This window comes from Emydura macquarii, unplaced genomic scaffold, assembly GCF_026122565.2.
Source record: "Emydura macquarii macquarii isolate MOO-44397 ecotype Brisbane River unplaced genomic scaffold, CSIRO-AGI_Emac_v2 contig_1119, whole genome shotgun sequence".
NCBI lineage: Eukaryota > Metazoa > Chordata > Testudines > Chelidae > Emydura > Emydura macquarii.
In genome coordinates this window covers 2,322,960-2,342,791 of record NW_027131256.1, presented here as the reverse complement: position 1 = coordinate 2,342,791, position 19,832 = coordinate 2,322,960, and the positions used below count along the sequence as shown (strand labels likewise).

The 19,832-nt window shown below is 41.3% G+C and overlaps 1 protein-coding gene across 1 annotated transcript in view; it reads right to left on the bottom strand.

Moving 5' to 3' along the window:
• The window catches only part of SPAG17 (sperm associated antigen 17), a 156,131-nt gene that overhangs the window by 23,642 nt on the left and 112,657 nt on the right, over positions 1-19,832 (bottom strand). Inside the window, exons 24-34 of the mRNA XM_067545964.1 lie at positions 17,690-17,904; positions 15,581-15,701; positions 13,829-14,067; positions 9,806-9,965; positions 8,776-8,993; positions 8,308-8,452; positions 6,996-7,150; positions 6,347-6,532; positions 3,969-4,096; positions 2,698-2,828; positions 774-901 (exon numbers count right to left, since the gene is read on the bottom strand). Of these exons, the coding sequence (XP_067402065.1) occupies positions 774-901; positions 2,698-2,828; positions 3,969-4,096; positions 6,347-6,532; positions 6,996-7,150; positions 8,308-8,452; positions 8,776-8,993; positions 9,806-9,965; positions 13,829-14,067; positions 15,581-15,701; positions 17,690-17,904 (1,826 nt within the window). The remainder of the gene's footprint in view (positions 1-773; positions 902-2,697; positions 2,829-3,968; positions 4,097-6,346; positions 6,533-6,995; positions 7,151-8,307; positions 8,453-8,775; positions 8,994-9,805; positions 9,966-13,828; positions 14,068-15,580; positions 15,702-17,689; positions 17,905-19,832) is intronic.

The following is a 19,832-nucleotide window of genomic DNA, read 5'->3' as shown; positions in this document are numbered from 1 at the left end:
CCCAGGATTTATAGTTATGACCAAGTTCACATGGCAGGCTCTCAAGTTGTTATGATTATGCTGAAATGTAGAAACATGACCCAAACCCCAAAGTTCGGATCCAAATACTGACCTCCCTCAAGGTCAGCGGTGTTTGGATTTCAAAGTTTTGGTTTACAAAGATGGGAGCAGGTGCAAAGTTTGAATCCAAATCTGATTTACCCTAATCTAATTATAACTGTAACCAGTGAAGTCAGTGGACAGTGAACTTCTGTGTGTTGCATGCTTATTACATTAACCCATCCTAATCTTATCAAATGTTAGCCTAATTTAATCTAATCTAATCAGTATTTTCTGATGAGGATGCCTTCTGGATTGTTTTAAAGAGACAGGATGGATGGCTAAAACATGGGATTGATGAGATCAGAGTTCTGTTTCTGGCTCTGGGCTGGACTCACTGGGTGACCTATATCAACTCACTAACTCCTTTATGGGTCAGTTTTCCATCTATCAATTGGGAATAATATATTTACCTACTGCATATAAATGTGAGGTTTAATTAACTCAAGTACATGAAGTGCTTGGAAATTGTCAAATAGAAGTACATAAAGTGAGTTCCTGTGTTATGCAAGAGGTTAGATCACATGATCACAATGGTCTCTTATGGCCTTATAAATATATGAACCCAATCTACAAGTGATATGTGCAAATAATAAATATAATAGTTAATAATAGAGAAATATCAATGCCTAATAGCAAAACAGGAAGAAAAAAGAATTTTGAAAGATTTGTACCTCAAGTGGAGGAAATGTATCCCAGTTCCGGGACTGGAGGTTTGGAGGAACAATATTGGATGATTCTCTCTTCATTATCCAGGGACAAGTTTCCGTCAATGGACGGAGAACAGTAATACTTAGAACACCTGGGTCAAAAACATTTCAATAAAAGTAATTATGCATCCAAAATGGATGAAGAATTTGATGGAGGGTTTTGAAATCTTCATATGAAAAGACTTACATAAATATAAAGCATATTATTACAGGGCTGTGAAAATGAATGCAAGAATGTGATACTGATGGACAATATTGACAAAAGAGACAATACTGGATCACAATGCGACTGCAATCTAGATAGATAATATTGGATTAGGATCACTCAAACTTTGCCAAGTCTAAAACTGCATTTGCAGCTTGCCAGGAGTCTCAGGGCTACATCTGATTTGCATATTATGGAGTGTAGTGTAAATGATCTCATTTTGAGTAAGGAGATGCAGACCATAAAAAAACTACAGAATCAGCATTGCACCATCTTGAGCTGCATACGGAACTCTTACTTCCTCAAGCTGCACTTCCATATTCAACGTAAGGATTGTTGTGAGCTGCATTTTATCCTATTTTACATTTCACTTTCAGACACAGTTTGGCTACCGTTAGAGAAGTCATTAATTACTTGTAATTGTTACTCTCTGATGAATTCTAGCTTTACAAAAAAACCCAAAAAACTTACAGGTGTCTTAATTATCACATCTTCAACAGTGATGCAGTTTTCAGATCATTCTTAAAGTTTTCCTCTCCTACCAGACCAAAAATCCACTTAGCCCTACATTTGCTGCCTCATACACTACATTAGAAATTTACATCACTCAGAAGTTTTGACACAATGATACAATCTTTCATAAGCATATAAGAACAGCAAAGTCCCACTGCCAATATAGCAAAAATAGCAAAGCTAGTGGTGGGAAGGCCCTAAGAGTTTGAAGTCTGAAGAAGCCTCCTAAAATCTGGATTCTTATCTGAACCTATAGAGGCCAGCATCAGGCTCCCCATAGCTAATGGTAGCCATCATTCTAGGTGGACGCCCAGGGGCTTGCTAACCGCAGAGAGAATGCTGAGGGTGACCAGCAGGCCGACTTCCTCATCTGGCAATTTCATGGAACATATCTTGTCTCCCCTCCTGAACTTCCCACTTCTACCCATCTGGTTCTTTTGATGTGTTCCCCTTTCTCTTTCCCTCTTCCTCTTTCCCATGCCAGTGGCAGTTTTATTGATGTTATTCAATTTAGCTACTGAGGAACTACTTATTTTTGGTGGAAGCAACACTTCAAATTGTGTAAAACCTGATAGGGTGAGTAGTGGGATGGCTGTTCCTCCCTAGATTAGCCATTGGGAGAACTGTACCGTTATTTTACTGCTTAAAGCAGTCATTTTGTCATTTTATTCTCCACATCAAGGGGGTACTATATATATTTCCCTATCTGGCTTGTTTATATGTTATTTCTTTAGTGAAGGTCTGCCCCCTTCAGACATTTCCCATAGCTTGTTCACTAGGACTGGCACTGTGTCCTGGTTATTCATTTCACAAAAGCCACTCTATAGCCTTCAGAAAATAGGCACTTTCAGTGACTACCTTGGACCTACAGGTAGAAGGCCCCATATGCTATTAATAATCCCTGTCCCAGTCATGTCATTCAATGTCCTTAACACCAAATGTATACAGGGGGTTCCTCATATAGCAAAGAGCAAATTTGCAACGGTCATTTTTCTCCACGCATAGATACAGTTGGATGATTAAACTAACAAGAGACAAATCTGGAGGATGAGCACAGTGGGGAACAGCACTTTCCATTTTCCTACATAAAAAAGAATTTTGAGTGTTCTGCCCTAACTATTTTAATTATTTCTAAATTGGGTTGGCAAAAAGAAAATGAAATATCCTTACCTGGACATTCTTGTACGGGCTCCTGCAAGACTGCAGTAGCTGGATCGCCATATGCCAAAGCAAGGTATTCTTCTATGTCACTGTTCCGAAGGAGTTCAGTCCCTGAACCATCAGCATACACAATGAAGAACCTATGCAACAGCCGCACAAGTCTGATTAGTTCCAGATTACATTAGAATCACACGTGATTGTTAAGGAAAGAACATTGTAATGGCATAAGGAGAAAGTGGAAATTCAAGATGGTGGCATCAAATAACTAAACAAGGACCACTAAATACAGAACACAGGAGTCTATAGATTCATAGACTCTAAGGCCAGAAGAGACCATTGTGATCATCAAGTATCATCCTGTGTAGTACAGGCCATAGAATGTCCCCAAAATAATTCCTAGAGCATAACATTTAGAACAACATTCAATCTTGATTTAACAATTTTCAGTGATGGAGCATCCACTATGACCTTTGGTAAGTTCTTTTGATTAATCCCTCTCACCATTAAAAATGTAATCCTTATTTCCTAGCTTTAGAATTTGTTTAGCATCAATTTCTAGACTTTGGTTATACTTTTCTCTGCTAGATTGAAGAGCCCATTATTAAATATTTGTTTCCCATGTAGGTACTTACAGACTGTAATAAAGTCACCCCTTAACCTTCCCTTTGTTAATAGATTGGGCTCCTTCAGTCTATCACTATAAGGCATGGTTTCTAATCCTTTAATCATTCTCATGGCTCTTCTCTGAACCCTCTCCAATTTATCAATATTCTTCTTGAATTCTGGATACCAGAACTGGACACAGTATTCCAGCAGGAGTTGCACCAGTGCCAAATACAAAGGTAAAATAATCTCTTTACTCCTACTCGAGATTCCTGTTTATGCATCCCATGATTGCATTAGCTCTTTTGGCCACAGCATCATGCTAGGAACACATGTTCAGCTGATTATCTACCACGAGTCCCAAAACTTTTTCAGAGTCACGGCTTCCCAGGATAGACTTCCCAATCTTGTAAATATGGCTTACATTCTTTGTTCCTAGATATGTTCATTTGCATATAATTGTATTAAACACATATTGTTGGCGTGTGCCTAGTTTACCAAATGATTTAGATCGCTCTGAATCAGTGGCCTGTCCTCTTCATAATTTACCACTCTCCAATTTTATGTCATCTGTAAACTTTACCAGTAATTATTTTATGTTTTCTTGCAGGTCATGGATAAAGATGTTAAATAGTGTAAGGCCAAGTACCAATCCCTGTGTGGTATGTTCAGTTTACCTGGGGGCATGTTCACCATATGTGACAGGTGTATGAACTTCTGTAGGTATAGTTGCTAAGCTCCCATCTTCCTCACCAGCAGAATCAATGCTGGGAATGAACACAGATGTGCTGCCATCAGCCATGACCTATGATGGGAAATACATACAATCATTTGGGCTATGTAATCTTTTAAAAACAGGAATATGCTACTAAGTCCAGATGTGAGCTAGCACAATTGTTTCATGCTGGGCAGCTAAATGTTCATGGTAATGGGAGTATGAGTGTCAGAGATAGACAAAATAAATGTTTTCGGCTAAGTGCTCCATTTCAGGAATCCTAACCCTAAGTGCCAATGCATAACTAATACTCAGGGATTTTAACATAGACATTTATGGCCCTATTTACAAAGAAAGGTGTTTAAGTTCCACCTTTACTGTATGCAGTTGCATGTACAAATGTGTACCTACATACAAGGTATACATTTGTGAGTCAAACCAGCTAGCTGCATACTTACACAGGTACTGATATACTCATGCAATTATTTATTTTCACTTTCATGGAAATATATAGTGAGAATAATTTAGGCATCTACTTTGCAAAATGTAGTTCCCGATAAGCCCATGATAATAATGATTAGAATTTCTTATTAAATTATTAAATAATTAAAATATACACGAGTGTCAGGTAATTAAGTAAGAAATATTGTCCAACATTTTAATTTCTATGTGCATATCAATATGATGCCACATAATAGAATTTCTGTTTTTTCAGTTTGTTTTTTTAAAAACATAGGAAATCAAACACACAAAACTACATTAAAAGTACATTATTAAGGTTGTAAAGTCATGCATTCCGAAGTCAGGAAACGCCAGAATTAAGGTTGCTAATGCAATCTTGATTTGCCCTTCGCTCCCTTTTGCATATACATTATGACACAGTCTTTAATTATATGACCGTATATTATATTTTCCACATGACCTCTGTCTCATTCAGTGCACAGAATGGACCTACTCTGGGGTGAATCAGGATTGTGCAGAATGAAGGAGGTTGTCACCTGTAGAAACGCTACATCATTTGTCGTAGAAATTTGAAGATATGTTGTGAATGAGGCAGCAGATTGCAAGAAGAGAGAAGGTCTCCTGGTTAAGGCAGTTGATGATGCTCTCAGAACTGGATTCTATACCTGTCTCTGCCTGTGTGAAGCTGGAGTAATTTAAACCACACCTGGGCTCCACTACCAACCCCTAAAGAGGGACAATGATGGGGAGCCTAGTTGGAGGGAGATCCTGAAATTATGAGGTTTGGACCACAAGACCCAGACCCAAGGGGAAAGTCCTGAATCCCTTGCTGAATTCTAAAGACTTCCCCATTATCAGACTCTTTATATGTACTTGAAAGTGTGATCTGACTGGAGGGCTGCACCACGGAAAGGACAGACCACTGCAGGGCAGAGCTGTAGTAATGAAATAGAATACCTGGGAGGAAGACAACCCACCACATCCCTGCCTGAGCCCTATGTGGCACTGGCAGTGAGTGTTCCCTTTCACAGGGCTGTGTTAAGCTAGCACAGGAAACCGGAAAAATAAAAGCTGGTTGCAAACCTAACTATAGATAAGATATTGCAAGAAAGAGGTCACATGTGGACACACACCACCACTTAGCACCACACTGGGAGCACTAAACCAAGTCAGAAAAAAAATACCTCCTGCTTAGTAGCCAACATGACTTCCTACCCCTTAGATGCTGCTGCATGGACTTGCATCCATGTACTAACCTAGCTCAAATCCACCTAGTCTGGAAGATCAGAAAGGATCACAACACAAAGCAGTATGACTCTAGAGATTGAATTACACCGTTTACATCTAGTTTTGCTTTACTGAGTTTAAGTTAAAATATTTTGGTGGGGTTTTGTAAGAAAATGCTCAGTATCCTTTCCCCTCTTCAGACCCCAACTCTTGTAGCTACTTCCTTTGCCTAGAATAGTGCAACAAGTCGCATTAATCAATGTGACTTTACAGATCTGATGCAGCTGCAGACCAAGGGTTCATAGGTGCTGGAACCAGGGGTGCTGCTGCACCCCCTGGCTTGAAGTAATTTCCATTGTATACAGGGTTTGCAGTTTGGTTCAATGGCTCTCAGGACCCCTACTATATACATTGTTCCAGCACCACTAAACGGTCTTATTCTATGTGACACTTCTTGCCCCAAAAGTCACTTCCAGACGGTAGTCCACTCTATTCTGAGGTACCATATGCAGTGCCCACCTACTGTGACAATTGGTTGTCCAAGCTGCCCATAGTATTAATACTATAGGGCTACAAGGCTCTCCATTTACAAAGTGGGTAAAACTACTCAAACACAAAACACAAACTTTCACTTCATACTTTATATTTTACCTTAAAAAGGTTTCCTTCAGGATCCAGCACCTCACAGATAACATTGGAGGTGTGTTTCAAAACGTATCTCCCTGCTTGTTTCTCCTCACGGTTGCAGAGAAGCTGACTTTTATTGAAAATCTCATGGGAATAAACTGCTGAACAATCATCATCAATGAAAAGGCAGCCGTTACCGGAGGGTAGTACCTGCAGTAACAAGAGGAGAGGAGGTTCAGCTGTCAATGGTTGATTGGCTGAGTTTAGAAGTAGTATGAAAATTAACAACCTTTGAATTCAGGAAGAAAAATCCAATCCAGACCTTTAATATTTAAGTATCCTGTTTGGAGGGAGTGGAGAGGGAAACGGAAAAACTAAGCCTATGATGTAGGCTGACGTTAGTCTGTGCAATATTTTAAACATTAATATTTTGGATATGAGAACAATTTTGAAATGGCATCCGAAGTAAATGGGAATCTACGGAGTTGTGAAGTTTGACTAGAGGTAGAGTGGCCACATTCTCCACAGTTGGAATTTGGATAGAATGTGGAAAGGCCATAGAGAAGGGAGTTATGATAGCTAGGGTAAGAGGAGACAAAGGCAGGGATGAGGAGGGAGTTCAGAACACATAAACACATACATTACACTGTTATAATCTTAGACAAATGCTCACCTGATATGTTCCCTGTGGCTTTGCTATAACAGATGTTCCATCTCCAAAGATAGTACAACAGGTGCTGTCTTCACAGTTTGTTATAATGGTAGCAAAGTCAGGATTCTCCACTCGTATACATTTTACTTTCCTTCTGATGGTTTGTGGGGATTCACCTAGGAATGAACACAGGTTAGCCACACCAGACAGGAGGACATGAACTGTAGGAAAATCTATGTCTCAGTTTCCTTATCTCTCACAGGGCTGGACCTTTAGCTCTTTCACGAGGCACCTTGATGAACTCTTCTCTATAAAAATTCCTTTAATTAAAGGCAACTGCTCTTATGTTCTCAACGCGATCTTCAGGCTTAGGATTCTTTTAGATTCTGCACTGTATTGGACATCCAAGTAGCTACAATGGCAAAAAACCTCACTACCATTTACGGCTTGCCAGAAGATTATGCATAGTCCTATCAAATGAAGACCTAGCCACAGTAATTCATGCATTTGCAACATTTAAGCTATACTATTGAAGTTCTTTATATCTGGGAAGGAAGCCCCATGCTGTAAGGAATATCTAGTTTGTTCAGAATGCATCAGCCTACCTGCTCAACAACACAGGTCACAGGAAACACATCATCCTGACATGCTGTTCTCTGGACTGGTTCCCTTTGAATATAGAATCCAGTTCAAGATCACTGTCCTGATTTTCAAAGTCCTACATAGTCTCGTCTACCTGAGTAACCATGTCTCCCTTTGTGACCAGAACCTCCCACTACATTCCACTAGAACAATGTTACTGTCAGCCAGTGGGGGTTGGCACTTGACCCTGAGAGCAAATGGAGCAAAAGGACACACAGCCAGAAGGAATATGAATAACCATTAGCCTCACTGCATTCAGAGACAAATGTAAACCCCATCTCTTTGCACCTAGGCTTTCCCACAATAGTACCCTCATTCTCACAGATTCAGTAATTTAAAAATCAAACATATTCAGTCTGCTTTTTGGTAACAGTGAAGAAAGAGAGGGATTTTTAAAAAAATAATGGGAGGTATGCGGCTACTACCACAGTGACGGATGTGGTACCTGGATGGATGGATGGATGGATGGAGGAAAGACCTGTTTGTTACCTCTCTTTTGCCACAATGAAGTCCATTATGACAAGTACTGAAGAAAGAAGGTCCAAAGAAGCCCATTCTAGACCAACTGAGGTATCAGATTCATTGTGTAGGCCATACATAGAAACCTTTGGTCAGAAAATCTATTGTTTATGTTGAAAGATTCCTGTTTTACAAGGTAAAGGAGAGGGAAATGCTCCATTTTTGATTTTACCTATTTCTTCATTATCCTCAGATACAAAAGGTTCCTCATAATCTTGATAAAATGTGGTGATTCTAGTACCATCAGCATGATCCACTATCTTGGTATCATCCATCTTCTGAACCATTACCACCTTGTCTTCTCGCATCATCATAACCTGGAAGGGTAAAAGAATACTGGTTTCCACTGGCTCTCTGCTACCACTGTGACAGCTGTATCAATAATATATTAGATAGATAAGATAAGATACTAAGATATTTCACATTTGACAAAGCTAAGCCAACACAATTTTGTACAGCTCAGTAGTCTGAAAGTTCACAGTTTTTCTGAATCTAATACCTGTGTATTTTTAACAGTATAATATTAGAGATCTAAGGAAACATATCCAAAGAACAAATCCTATGCCATGTGTAACATTTATGCTATCAGTCAGATCTTTAAACTCAATAGCATAGAACCATGATATTAGAATAGCAGTACCATTCCATTAACTGGGTCGGTTGCCTGATAAGTTAACAGTGGCTTCAGATCCATTCTGTTTACTCCTTTAGTGCCCACTTGAATGCCTGATGGAGTGGTTGTTATCCAGGTGCCTGACTGGTTGTCAGGTTGTAGCACAGTAGGCAGGGAGTCCTGAACAGCAGATTCAGACAACTCAGACTTGGCTGGTACAGTGCTTCCCTTGTGTCCACCCTTTCCTGTAAGAACAGAAACAAACACCTATTGGTCTAGGTTGGTGTAATATGTAGCACAGGGGTTCAAATGATGTGTCAGTAAATTATAAACTTTCCTGGAGTATCAAAACAGGACATTACAAAATAAAAACCACAGCTTGCTGAAACGTGTAAAGTGTGGCTGGAAGCCCAACTGAGGTCAAGAAATCCTGAAATGTGGTCTCACTTGCTTTCTCTGTCTCTGCAGGATGAAAACAAAGTTGATTTTCTACAGGCTTTTACTGCTGGTGACCTCTGTCAACAATTTCTATTCATGTACTCTCAGATAAGACCCTAGTAAAGTATAAGTTAATGTTATGATTATGGGTAATTATTTTGAGCTGTATTCGGAGGTCCTTACTCAGTTGTTACTAAGCCCTTACTTAGACAAACACCCGTTGACTTCAATAGGAGTGTCCCTGAATAAGAACAGAGTAAAAACTGAGTAAAAGGCAAATAAGGGCTCCAGGATTTGGTATTACCAAAGGTATGAAGATTTACTTTAATATACTTTGTATTGGGTCACTCTGCTACTGGTGAACTCATATATATGTTTTTATTTGTGTGTTTTCTTCCACATTAGGAGAAAAAGAAATGACTGGAGAGAAAGAGGAGAAAATGTTTATGAAGGTGACAAACTTGAGAATTATTATAACACTTAAGTGCAGGTAAAATAGCATATTCTTGACAATGACAGAACTTTCAGGCTGCAGAAAAACTTTCTCTGCTGGGTGTGATCTTGCTAAAATGCCATAATTCCAGCTGAAACACTTAGAGATTAACACTGAAAATGCTACCTTTTTTAGTGCTGATCTCAGGAGAAGCCTCTGCTTTTGGCAATGATTGGATCTGTAGGCTGCTCTCGACAATGGATGATGGTGTACTAACTGCAGGTGATGCTGGTAGAACAGGGCCAGAATCGGGACTCCTGATCACTGTGCCATCAGGAAATAGAATCTAGAGGAAAAGCAAAGCAGTTTCTTTGTGTTAAAATAATTTCAAATAACAGAAAGAACATAAAGCAAATAAAATGTTCAAATGAAAATAGTAGATAGTGGAGAAAAAGATGAAAGAAGCCCTCAGAGCGAGTGTAGGAGATAAAGATCACTAATCACAAAAAGATGGGCTCGATAATTGTAACAGCACAAGCTTATAATAAACAGTGGTTCTATTTAGTTACATGGTGATATCAAAATAAAAATTGACCATTCTACTGAAATTGTTGATGTTTGCTGAGTTTTTTTGTAAGCCATTTTTTCCAAACCTGCTAGCTCATTTGTATCATTGTACTTGGTCTTTGTTCAAGAACGGGTCGTTTCCAGCACTGGAGTATCTAATTTTTGCCATGATAGAAGCTCTTGGAGAAAGAAACAATTATGTACTCACAGTAAATGTGGTTCTTCTTGAGAGACTGTCCACATATCTTCCACTCGTGGTACATGTCACAGTGTGCTGGCCTCTTTCCAAAGAGATGGGCCCAGTCCCACTTAACTTGCCTCCCCAGGTGGAGAAAATAAAGATTGTCATGTGATAGGTGGGTCATGTGACTATATCAGGCCTCTGCAGTATAGATAAGAGAGGCTTCAGGAGCAGAACAGAGTCACAAGGCAATCAGAGGTCTGCCCAGAAGTGGAGGTCTTGGATCATCTCCGGGGAGAAAAGAAGGACTTCAGATAGCAAGGCTTGCAAGTTGCTGTTTGAGACGGAGCAGGGAAAGACTCCAGGTGGAAAAGCCCCGGGAATGGCTGCTTGATAAACAGCAGGGGAAAACTCAAGGAAGGTTGCTCAAGAAGCATCCCAAGAAGAGGACAGAAGCGAATCAAGAGACTGGGACTGAATAAGAGCCTGAGGAGTGGCACACAATACCAAAGTTCAGGATATTAACTTTGTCTTGTGGTGCTGGACATTATTTGGGACCCTGAGGGGCTGCTCAAAGGGAGTTTTGTTTTCATTTTCAACTTTCTGTTAATAAACCAGCCCCACTAAGAGATGTTATTAGACAGAGAAAGCTTCTGTGGGGTTATTGAGGAGGCCAAAAGGGGAAACTGGCAGCAGTGAGCGTGAGCACAGACTAGGTTGGGGTTGGTGATATGCTGACAATGCACACATGTTCCATGAGCTCCAGATTGGAATATTCTGCCCAGCAGTTTCTGTTGGGTTATACTTACGTCCTGAGTGTCCTTGTGCCCTATGCTGAAAGCAAAAAGAGCAGGGGAACCCCAACTGCCACTCAATTACTTTGCCAATACAGAATCCAGATGTTATAGGGACTTCATGGGGCAGGTCACAACATATCTATGGACAACACATGTCAAAGAATCATAGTTACTGTAAAGTAAGTAACTGTTTCTTCTTCTTCAAGTGCTTTCCCATAAATAATCCACTCTTGGTGACTCACAGGCAGTGACATCATATAAGGAAGTGGGTGTTCAGAGTCCACTGAAACAAAGATTGCAGAACAGAAGAAGCGTCAGATCTAGATGCTCCATTAGGGAATGTATGGACTGAAACCCAAATAGTTGCTTTGCATATCTCTGAGATGGGTATGTTTCTCAAGGAAGCTGCAGAAGCTGTCTGAGCCCTTGTGGAGTGGTTCGAATCTACGCTAAGAGATCTAAGCTAGTTAGATGGTAATAAGTCTTGATGCAGTCAGACACCCATTTGGAAAGACTCTGGGTCAAAATAACTTGGCCCTTGTAAAATGAATGAAATCTTGGGAAGACTCTAAATGGCTTGGTCCTATGCAGATAGATTGATAATGCTGTAAGGACATTCAGAGTGTGTAGCCTAAATTGTTGTTTCAGGAGGAAAACTGGTAAATGGATCATTTGGTTCAAATGAAAATTGGTGATTACCTTAGGCAGGAATGTGGGATGGGACCTAAGAGTCACCTATCCCTAGGGAATATTGTACAGGGAGGGCTTTCCATAAGCGCTTGTATTTCCGCAGTTATTCGGGCTGATGTAATTGCCACTAAAACACTTTTTACTCTTGAGGGAACTCTGTACCAAAAAATTAAAAATACTGCTCACAACATTTTAAAATTCTGCAAAATTCTGCCTATTTTATTTGTCAAAATAACACATTATAATCACACCATTTTCAATTATTTTGGTAATTTATTTCAAAAATACCTGTCAGTAAGTATGTCTGTACCATTACAGACAACAAAAAAGATTCAAGAAATGTTTTTTGACAAATAGATTCCTCACTAGGCATATTAGCAGATCTATATGGCTCCATAGCAATCGAGAGGGACAGAGTCTTGCACACACGCCCAGCCTTGCCTCTTGGATTCAGGTGTGGGGCAAGTGGGTCAGCCTGGCAGGAGCCAAGTATGGAGGGGCTTAGTGTGAGGGGGGATCCAGGTGTTGGGTGAAAGGGCTCTGTGTGGGGCAATCTGGGTGCAGGCAGCTTGGTGGGGGGTCTGGGTATTGGGGGGATTGGGATACACAGGGGCTCGTTGGGAGATTCCCAGGTGGATGGAACTCAGACACAGTAGAAAAACCATGAGGAGAAAAGCAACATGGGGAACTCTGACTCAGGCTGCAGGTGGTAAGAAGGAACTGAGAAGGGTTGGGGAGGTGCCAGCCTTATATAGTCTCAGGTGGGGTTACAAGGAGGTATAGAGCATGAGCACCACTCTTCACAGATACTGATGCAGAAAAAAATCTCTGGCTCTTGGTGTGCTAGGTGCCAACATACCCGAGTGGAATACCCATCTGCAACCACTCAAAGAGAGATTGTAGGTAGGCAGAATATATCAATTTATCTCAGGTACTTATACTGTAGTATCTGAAAACCTTGTCATCTTTAATGTATTTATCCTCACAACGCCACTGTGAGGTAGGGAAATACTATTATCCTAATTTTACAGATGGGAAATGGAGCCACAGGAAAACTAAGTGACTTGCCCAAGGTCACATAGGAAGTCAATGATGGACTAGAGAATTCAACCCAGGTTTCCCACCACTTAGGCTAGCCCTCTTGCCACTGGACAATTCAACATATAATCTGGACAGGAAAGAAACACTGTACTATTACAGAAATATCAAAAGCAGTATTCTTGAAATGACATTGTAAAGAATCTCTCTGGGGCACCTCCATAGCTGGACTGGGGCCCCTCACCATGCCCAGTTTTCACCATGGGGTTGGCCTACTACAGGCCACAGCCTCTTAATCCTAGTCATGGCTCCACCCTGTGGGCCTGCTTACTTTCTTTCCAGTTGAGTGAAATGCAAAAGTTCAGGTCAACACAAAAGAAGCCACTCATGGGGTCGACAAAAAGGGGGGGAGGGAAAATTCCAAGGCACAGCCTTATTTCAGGGGTGCCTGAGTAGTAGCATTGTTGGAGTCCTTATGGCTGGGCAGCTGAGTCAGTAACTTCCTCTCAGGGTTGCCCCTGGAGACTGCTGGACTCCTTGCAGAACTGGGGGCAGTTCTGGCATGAGGGTTCCTGCTGTTTCAGGAGCTATTCTAGTCAACCGGATCTCAGGACTTCCCCCCTTGTGTACTGCGCTTCCTCCTTTCAAATGATGGCAGGGCTGGTGGGGCAGGGCTACTTCAGCGCACACAGCCTCCCAAGCCCCTTCCCTGTCAGTGCAGTGTTTAGACACCCCATCACAGACATCTAGCCTCAGACAACGTAGGCTGGGCCGCTCTGTGCTATCATTCCCAAAGGACTATTCTTCTGACAGTGGTCTTTCCAGGAATTATGTAAAAACGTATCTTTTCCCAATAGTGCAGACTGTGTGTCAGGACTACCTGTTTTGCCCAGAAGCCATGTTCAATGGCTCTTTCAATCAAACTCTTTACTGTACCTGAGTAGATCCATCCATCATGTACTTTACAACAGTTCCTTGGCTGGTAATGACCCTAGAAACCTCCTGTTCTATTGGTTTCTTCACAGCTTTGTACAGATGGGAATGCTTCACCCTTAGGGGATAACTCTGCCTAACTAGGATTTCCAGAGTAGGTTGCTTGGCTTTTTCTGCTTTGGTTTCATCTGCCTTGGTTTCACTTTCGATGGCTTCATCAGCCTTGGCCTCAACTTTCAAATCTGAAAGTAAAGTCTATATTAATTAACAGTACCGCAGTAGCAGTTGTCATCTGAGCAATTCTAAGGAGCCCATCATTATTGTGTCTTAGCAACAATATTGGTGAAAATTATTATTTAGTGAGTGCCATTGCATTGCTTGATGCTTTACACACATAAAGATAGACACAGTCTCTATAAATAAACTCTTCAGGTCAATCTTAGACACAAACAGTTGAGTCATTGTAGTAATGAGTGTAGTGGACAACTGTGTAGACAGACTGCACACGTATAGGAAATCAGTACTGCCAACTGAAACTCCTGTACTGAATGCTATTTGTTCTGACATCTAATATTGAGTCTATTCTCTTAACTGTATCTAATGCCAAACTAATCTGACTGCACATACCTTGAACAGAGATATTTTGACATGGGAATGGGATGAAGCCTGAAGATAAAAGTAAAAGATGATTATTCTGGTAATTCAGGGTTATGTGTCCAGTAATTTAGGTTCTCCCAGAGTTGTCGGGTGGGTGGCTGGCTGAGGCAGTAGCAGATATAGGCTGGAGCAGGGGCTGGATAGTGTGGAAACAGGCACAGGCTAGTGCAGGAACAGAAGCAAGGGCCAGCTGGAGCAGGAGCAGAAAAAGGAACAAAGGCTGAGTAGGTGCTGTAGCAATGTGAGGAGCAGACTGGAGCAGGAGCAGGAGCAGGAGCAGAAGCAAGGGCAGTCTGTTGAAACTACTGGGAATGCTCCCGGCCAGGTAGCGACTTTGAGTAGACTGAAGAGACTGCTTTCCTTAGGAGCCTATAAGCCTACCTTGGGATCACCTAAGTGGGTCCATGCCTGTGGATTGGCTAAACTCTACTTGAATGGCATGGGGCCTATCACAAGACCTGCAGACAATTGCCTCTGATGACTCGTCATATTCTCTTGCTTAGCGATGACTCATCGGGTTTAAGCAGGCTCAGGCTCAGAGGTAACTCAGGTTTAGGCAGGCTCAGAGGTATCAGACTCTCTCCCATAATGATAAATCTTTGTGTTGAGACTCTGTGAACCCCTAATATCCATCTTCTAGCCCTTTATATACACTGCAGCTCATAATGAAGATGCAACAGCTCCAAATCAAATCTTATGATTACCAACAATCCAAGTATCACTGCAGTCCACAATGTGCAGTTCAACAGTTGTGCCCATGTCCAAAAATGGTGGGAAGTTGAATCACTGCTGTAGCCTAATAGGCCAGACAAAGAAAGTGGGTCACAAACTGCCCTGAGTCTTGCTCAGCTACACAGACATTTTCATCTTCAGGAAGACAAGCATACAGTTGTTTTCTATAGTAATGTTTAGGGAACTGTTTTCAATATTAGATGTCAGAACGTTCCTCTAGTTATGTTTAAATCCATCTCTGCAGCAAAAAAAAATATATATATATATATATATATATATATATATATATATATATATATATATATATTTTGTGATTTTAACTTTATCCGGAACACTCATGTCTCCATAGTGATTCACAAAACTAACCTATAGAACTTTGACCAAGGAAAGTTAACACCAGCCCATTGGGGCAGGAGACATTCAAAGTCTGGAAAGCATGGACATCTGGCTTCTCTTGTGCCTGAGATGCTGGTGATTCTATTTCCACCTAGAGAACAGAACACAGATTAGTTTTATGACACACTTCAAAAAGCATTTTATAAATATAAATAGTTTTGTTATATTCTCTGGTAGAGCCAGTATCTAAAAATCTGATTCTGCTACCTACCTTATTAATGTTGAGCTATATCTTAATCTGTAATCAGTCCCACAGATTTTGCAGCTGATGCATGTCTGTTTATTTTATCTATATTAAATTATTTTTAATTTATTGTTATATATACTGCCCCTTAAGGAAAAGTAATGTAACTATTTTCTTTTGGTGAGTTATTCCACCAGTTTACACATGGTGTCAGAGGTTGTGGGATTTCAGACCCTCATAAAAACTGAGTAAACCAATAATATGAAGCAGAACATGATGAATTGGTTGGTGGAGCACCAGCAACAATTCTAGCTGCAGCACTCCATATAGTAGCAGCAACACCAACAGTAGAAGGCATTGGTGAAGTGGCTACAGTAACAACAAGACCAACAGACGGTCATGGTGAGTAGATCATGAAGGGGATAGGACAGATAGCTCTGGTAGTCAAAGGCTGAGCTACTTATTCTGTCAGAAGATGACTCTGAGGCCAGACTTTGAGACATTGGAATATCTGGCAGGAACACAAGAGTGGTCCCAAGACCAGCTGGCTTTTTAACATCCCCTTGCCTTACAGGGGAACGTCAAGAAGCTTACCAGGCAACAGACCATACCTTTGCCAGCAATAATGATCTTAAAGCAGCAATTCTAGATTGGCTGGGGCTCCATGAAGATGGCTACTGCTGGCAGTACAGGGCAGAAAGTTTTGTCCCAGGTTCTTGACATCAGGCAGTGGCAAGGTGACTTCTGAATTTCTGTAGTGATGGTTAAAGCAAGAGTCTCACTCCCCTGGGGAAGTACTGGAGCTGATAATGTTAGAACAATACTTCTTGATTCTGCTGACTGGCAACAGGATATGTTGTCACCATAATGTCAGCCTAATGGACACAGTATGCCTGGTAGAGAATTTCCCAGTTATCAAATTGAACTGTGAGTTTGTGCCACTGGCTAGGAAAGCAGGGGTCCAAAATCTGACAGGCCTGTTTGTAAAGGGACCTTTGTTATGGGAGAGGGGACCCACAGATACCACTTAGACTTTCAATGGGCCAGGGATTTTGTTACTTAGAGGCACCATGCATCCTTGGGTTGGATAGTTCCTGGGATTTTGTTGAGGCACAAATCAAGAAGTGATTTAAGTTCTGCAGGTGAATTATGGGATGCAGCTTGTGTTCCCAGGAAAACAGGACAAGGGCTAGTACTATATCTAGGACAGGAAGCCCCTGATTTGTTTTTTAATATGGATAGGAAAGCACATCTATCAATGTTGTCCCTCCATTGAGGGTGGCTGTGTGGTAGCCTGGACTACTGGGGGACAGGCTCACATGCTGTATCAGAGGAATTTATGATTCTAGTCATTCAATGGAGGTAAAGTTCAGCAATTGGTAGATTCGGTTCTGGCCAGACATTTGTGCAGGAGCTGATGTGAGGTGAATGCATACTAGACTGACAGGTGTCCACCCTATCCAAGAGTTTATCGTTACAGCTGGTCAAAATGTTTCAACTTTCAAAATTTTGAAATCTGAAAAAAAATTGTGAACATTCCCCCCCATTTTTAACCAATTATAGAGCTGGTTGAAGATTTTTGAAATTTGAAAAAAGGGAGAAAATTTAGAATAATCTTTACTATATTTTTCCATTCCTGTGTTTTTAACCAGCTCTAATTATGGTGTCAATAAATGGCCAACCCTCTGAGATAATTGCAGACATTACAAAAAGTTCTCTTTCCCTGTGGTCTAAGATCACGACTGGGCTGAGCTCACATTTCCGAACAAGTTAATTAATTTCAGGTTGTTTTAAACACTGATGCTTGAAGAAGCGACCTTGCTGACTATACCTATTTGTGGTTTATGACTATACTAGGAGGTAAATTTAGTACTTACTGGGGAATATTCTCTCACCTTTTTCTCTTCTTGCTTTGGAGACTCTTCTGGTGGTGGAGTGATTACCCTGACATGGCTCCCTTTGGCAGACTGCAGAGATTTTGCTGATTTTTGTTTCAGTGACTTGTTGCTTTTTCCTGAAGAAGTGGAAGCAGCAACAGGAGTGGGAGCAACAGTTGGAATATGTACGGAGGGGACATTCAGAATTGTTGCTAAGTTAGAGTCCGTATCATCTGGGGAGGAAAGCAACATTTTTATGCAATAGATTGAAGTCACATATATGCATGTATCAGGTGTGACAGGGCCAGACCTGTCGGCTACAAGAGGGTGCTATTATTTGAGTCCAGGGTGCGCCCGACCACCGCTAAAGGCCCCTCCCCCAGCCTAAGGGGAGGAGCCACTGGATCCAGGACTCGACTGATTTCATGGGACAACAAATGAGAAAACAGGAAGGGGCGTGAGGGTCAAAGGGCCAAACGGAAGGAAAGGCATATATATCAGCCCAAGCTTAACAAATCCCTGTTCCCTGGGTAATACAGCCAGGGTTACTCCAGGTCAATTAGGTCACCTGAAGCCTATTAAGGAGCTTGCCACAGCAGGTAAACACCTCCATTTCAGGCAGACAGGGGAGCTGAAAGGGAGTTGGATAAAGGAGCAGAGCAGAGTGGAACAGAGGTGCTACAAAGCTTGGAGCTAGTGCTGTTGCTGCCACAGCACCAAGCCACGGGATTTAGGGAGAAGCCTGTCCAGGCAGGGCCGAGAGGCGCATGAGGACACTAACATTAGTATTGCGATCCTCCCACTTTATGTTGAGGATCTTCCAGAGAAAGTACTGGTGCTGGCATTCTGGGTTTTTGAGGTGTTTTCTGTAGGTCACCCAAGTCTCACAGACATAGAGGAGAGCTGGGATTACCACAGCTTTATAAACTGGAAGTCTAGTGTGTGTTCTGATGTTGTGGTTTTTGAAAACCTGGCAAGACAGTCTGCCGAAGGCAAGGCTGGCACAGGGTATTCTGTGCTGAATCTCAATATTTGTGTTAGCTCTCTGTGAGAGATGGCTGCCAAGGTAGGCAAAATAATCTACATTTTCCAATTCTTCTCTGTCAATATAAATCTTCCTTGCTGGGTCTGATGATTGACCGGGAGCAGGTTGGTAGAGAATTTTTTTTTGGCCGATGTTTAGGGTTTTTGTAAGTTTCCAAGAAGCAGTTAAGGACTGTTTGTAGATTCTCCTTTGGATCTACAAACTACAGCACAATCATCTGTGTACCCCAACAGGTGCCACTAAGGGAAAAATCTCCAACTCTGTTGCAAACAGCTAAAATGGAACAGCTGTGTGCAATCACTAGAAGAAGAATGTATGCCCTGATATCAGAGAAAAATAGCTATTAGAGAGACAAGGTGGATGAGGTAATATCTTTTATTAGACCAACTTCTGTTGGTGAAAGAGACAAGATTTTGAGCTCCATAAAGCTCTTCTTCAGGTCTGGGATAGGTGATCAGAGTGTCACAGCTAAATACAAAGTAGAACAGATTGTTTAGCATACATAATTAACATATATTGTAAGAGACCAGTCAAAGTGAAGTGGCCAGTTAACACCTCTGCAGTCACAGGAAAAAAAAATGGGGGGGAGGGGAGAGATAGTAGGTTACAGATTGTTATAACAAGCCATAAATCCAGTGTCTTTATTAAGTCCATTATTTTTAGTGTTTAGCAAAGTTATGAATTTAAGCTCCCAGGTTTGTCTTTTGAAAATGTTGTGTATGTTTCCTTTAATGATGAGGATTGAGAGGTTACATTCACTCATGGGTGATATTTTTGTCTCTTACCATTTTTATCATTTGATCATTTATGGGTGTTTTTGTCTTTTATCATTTTTCTGTGTGAATTCATTCAAGAGTGTAATTCTTATCTGGTTTCACTCACATAGTTATTGGGGCATTTAGTGCGCTGGATGTGCAGGATCCATGGATCTTGAAAGGTGTGTTGTGAGGGGTATTGATCATCGTAGCAGTGGAGATATGCCTGCAAGTTTTGCATCTGTTGTTCTGGCAGGGTCTGGTGCCGCTTTGAGTTAGTGTGTCTTAGTCTGTAGGGAACTTGATTCTGCTGATGAAGTGTTGGGGGGTGGGTGTTGTTTGAAGGCCAGAAAAGGGGGTT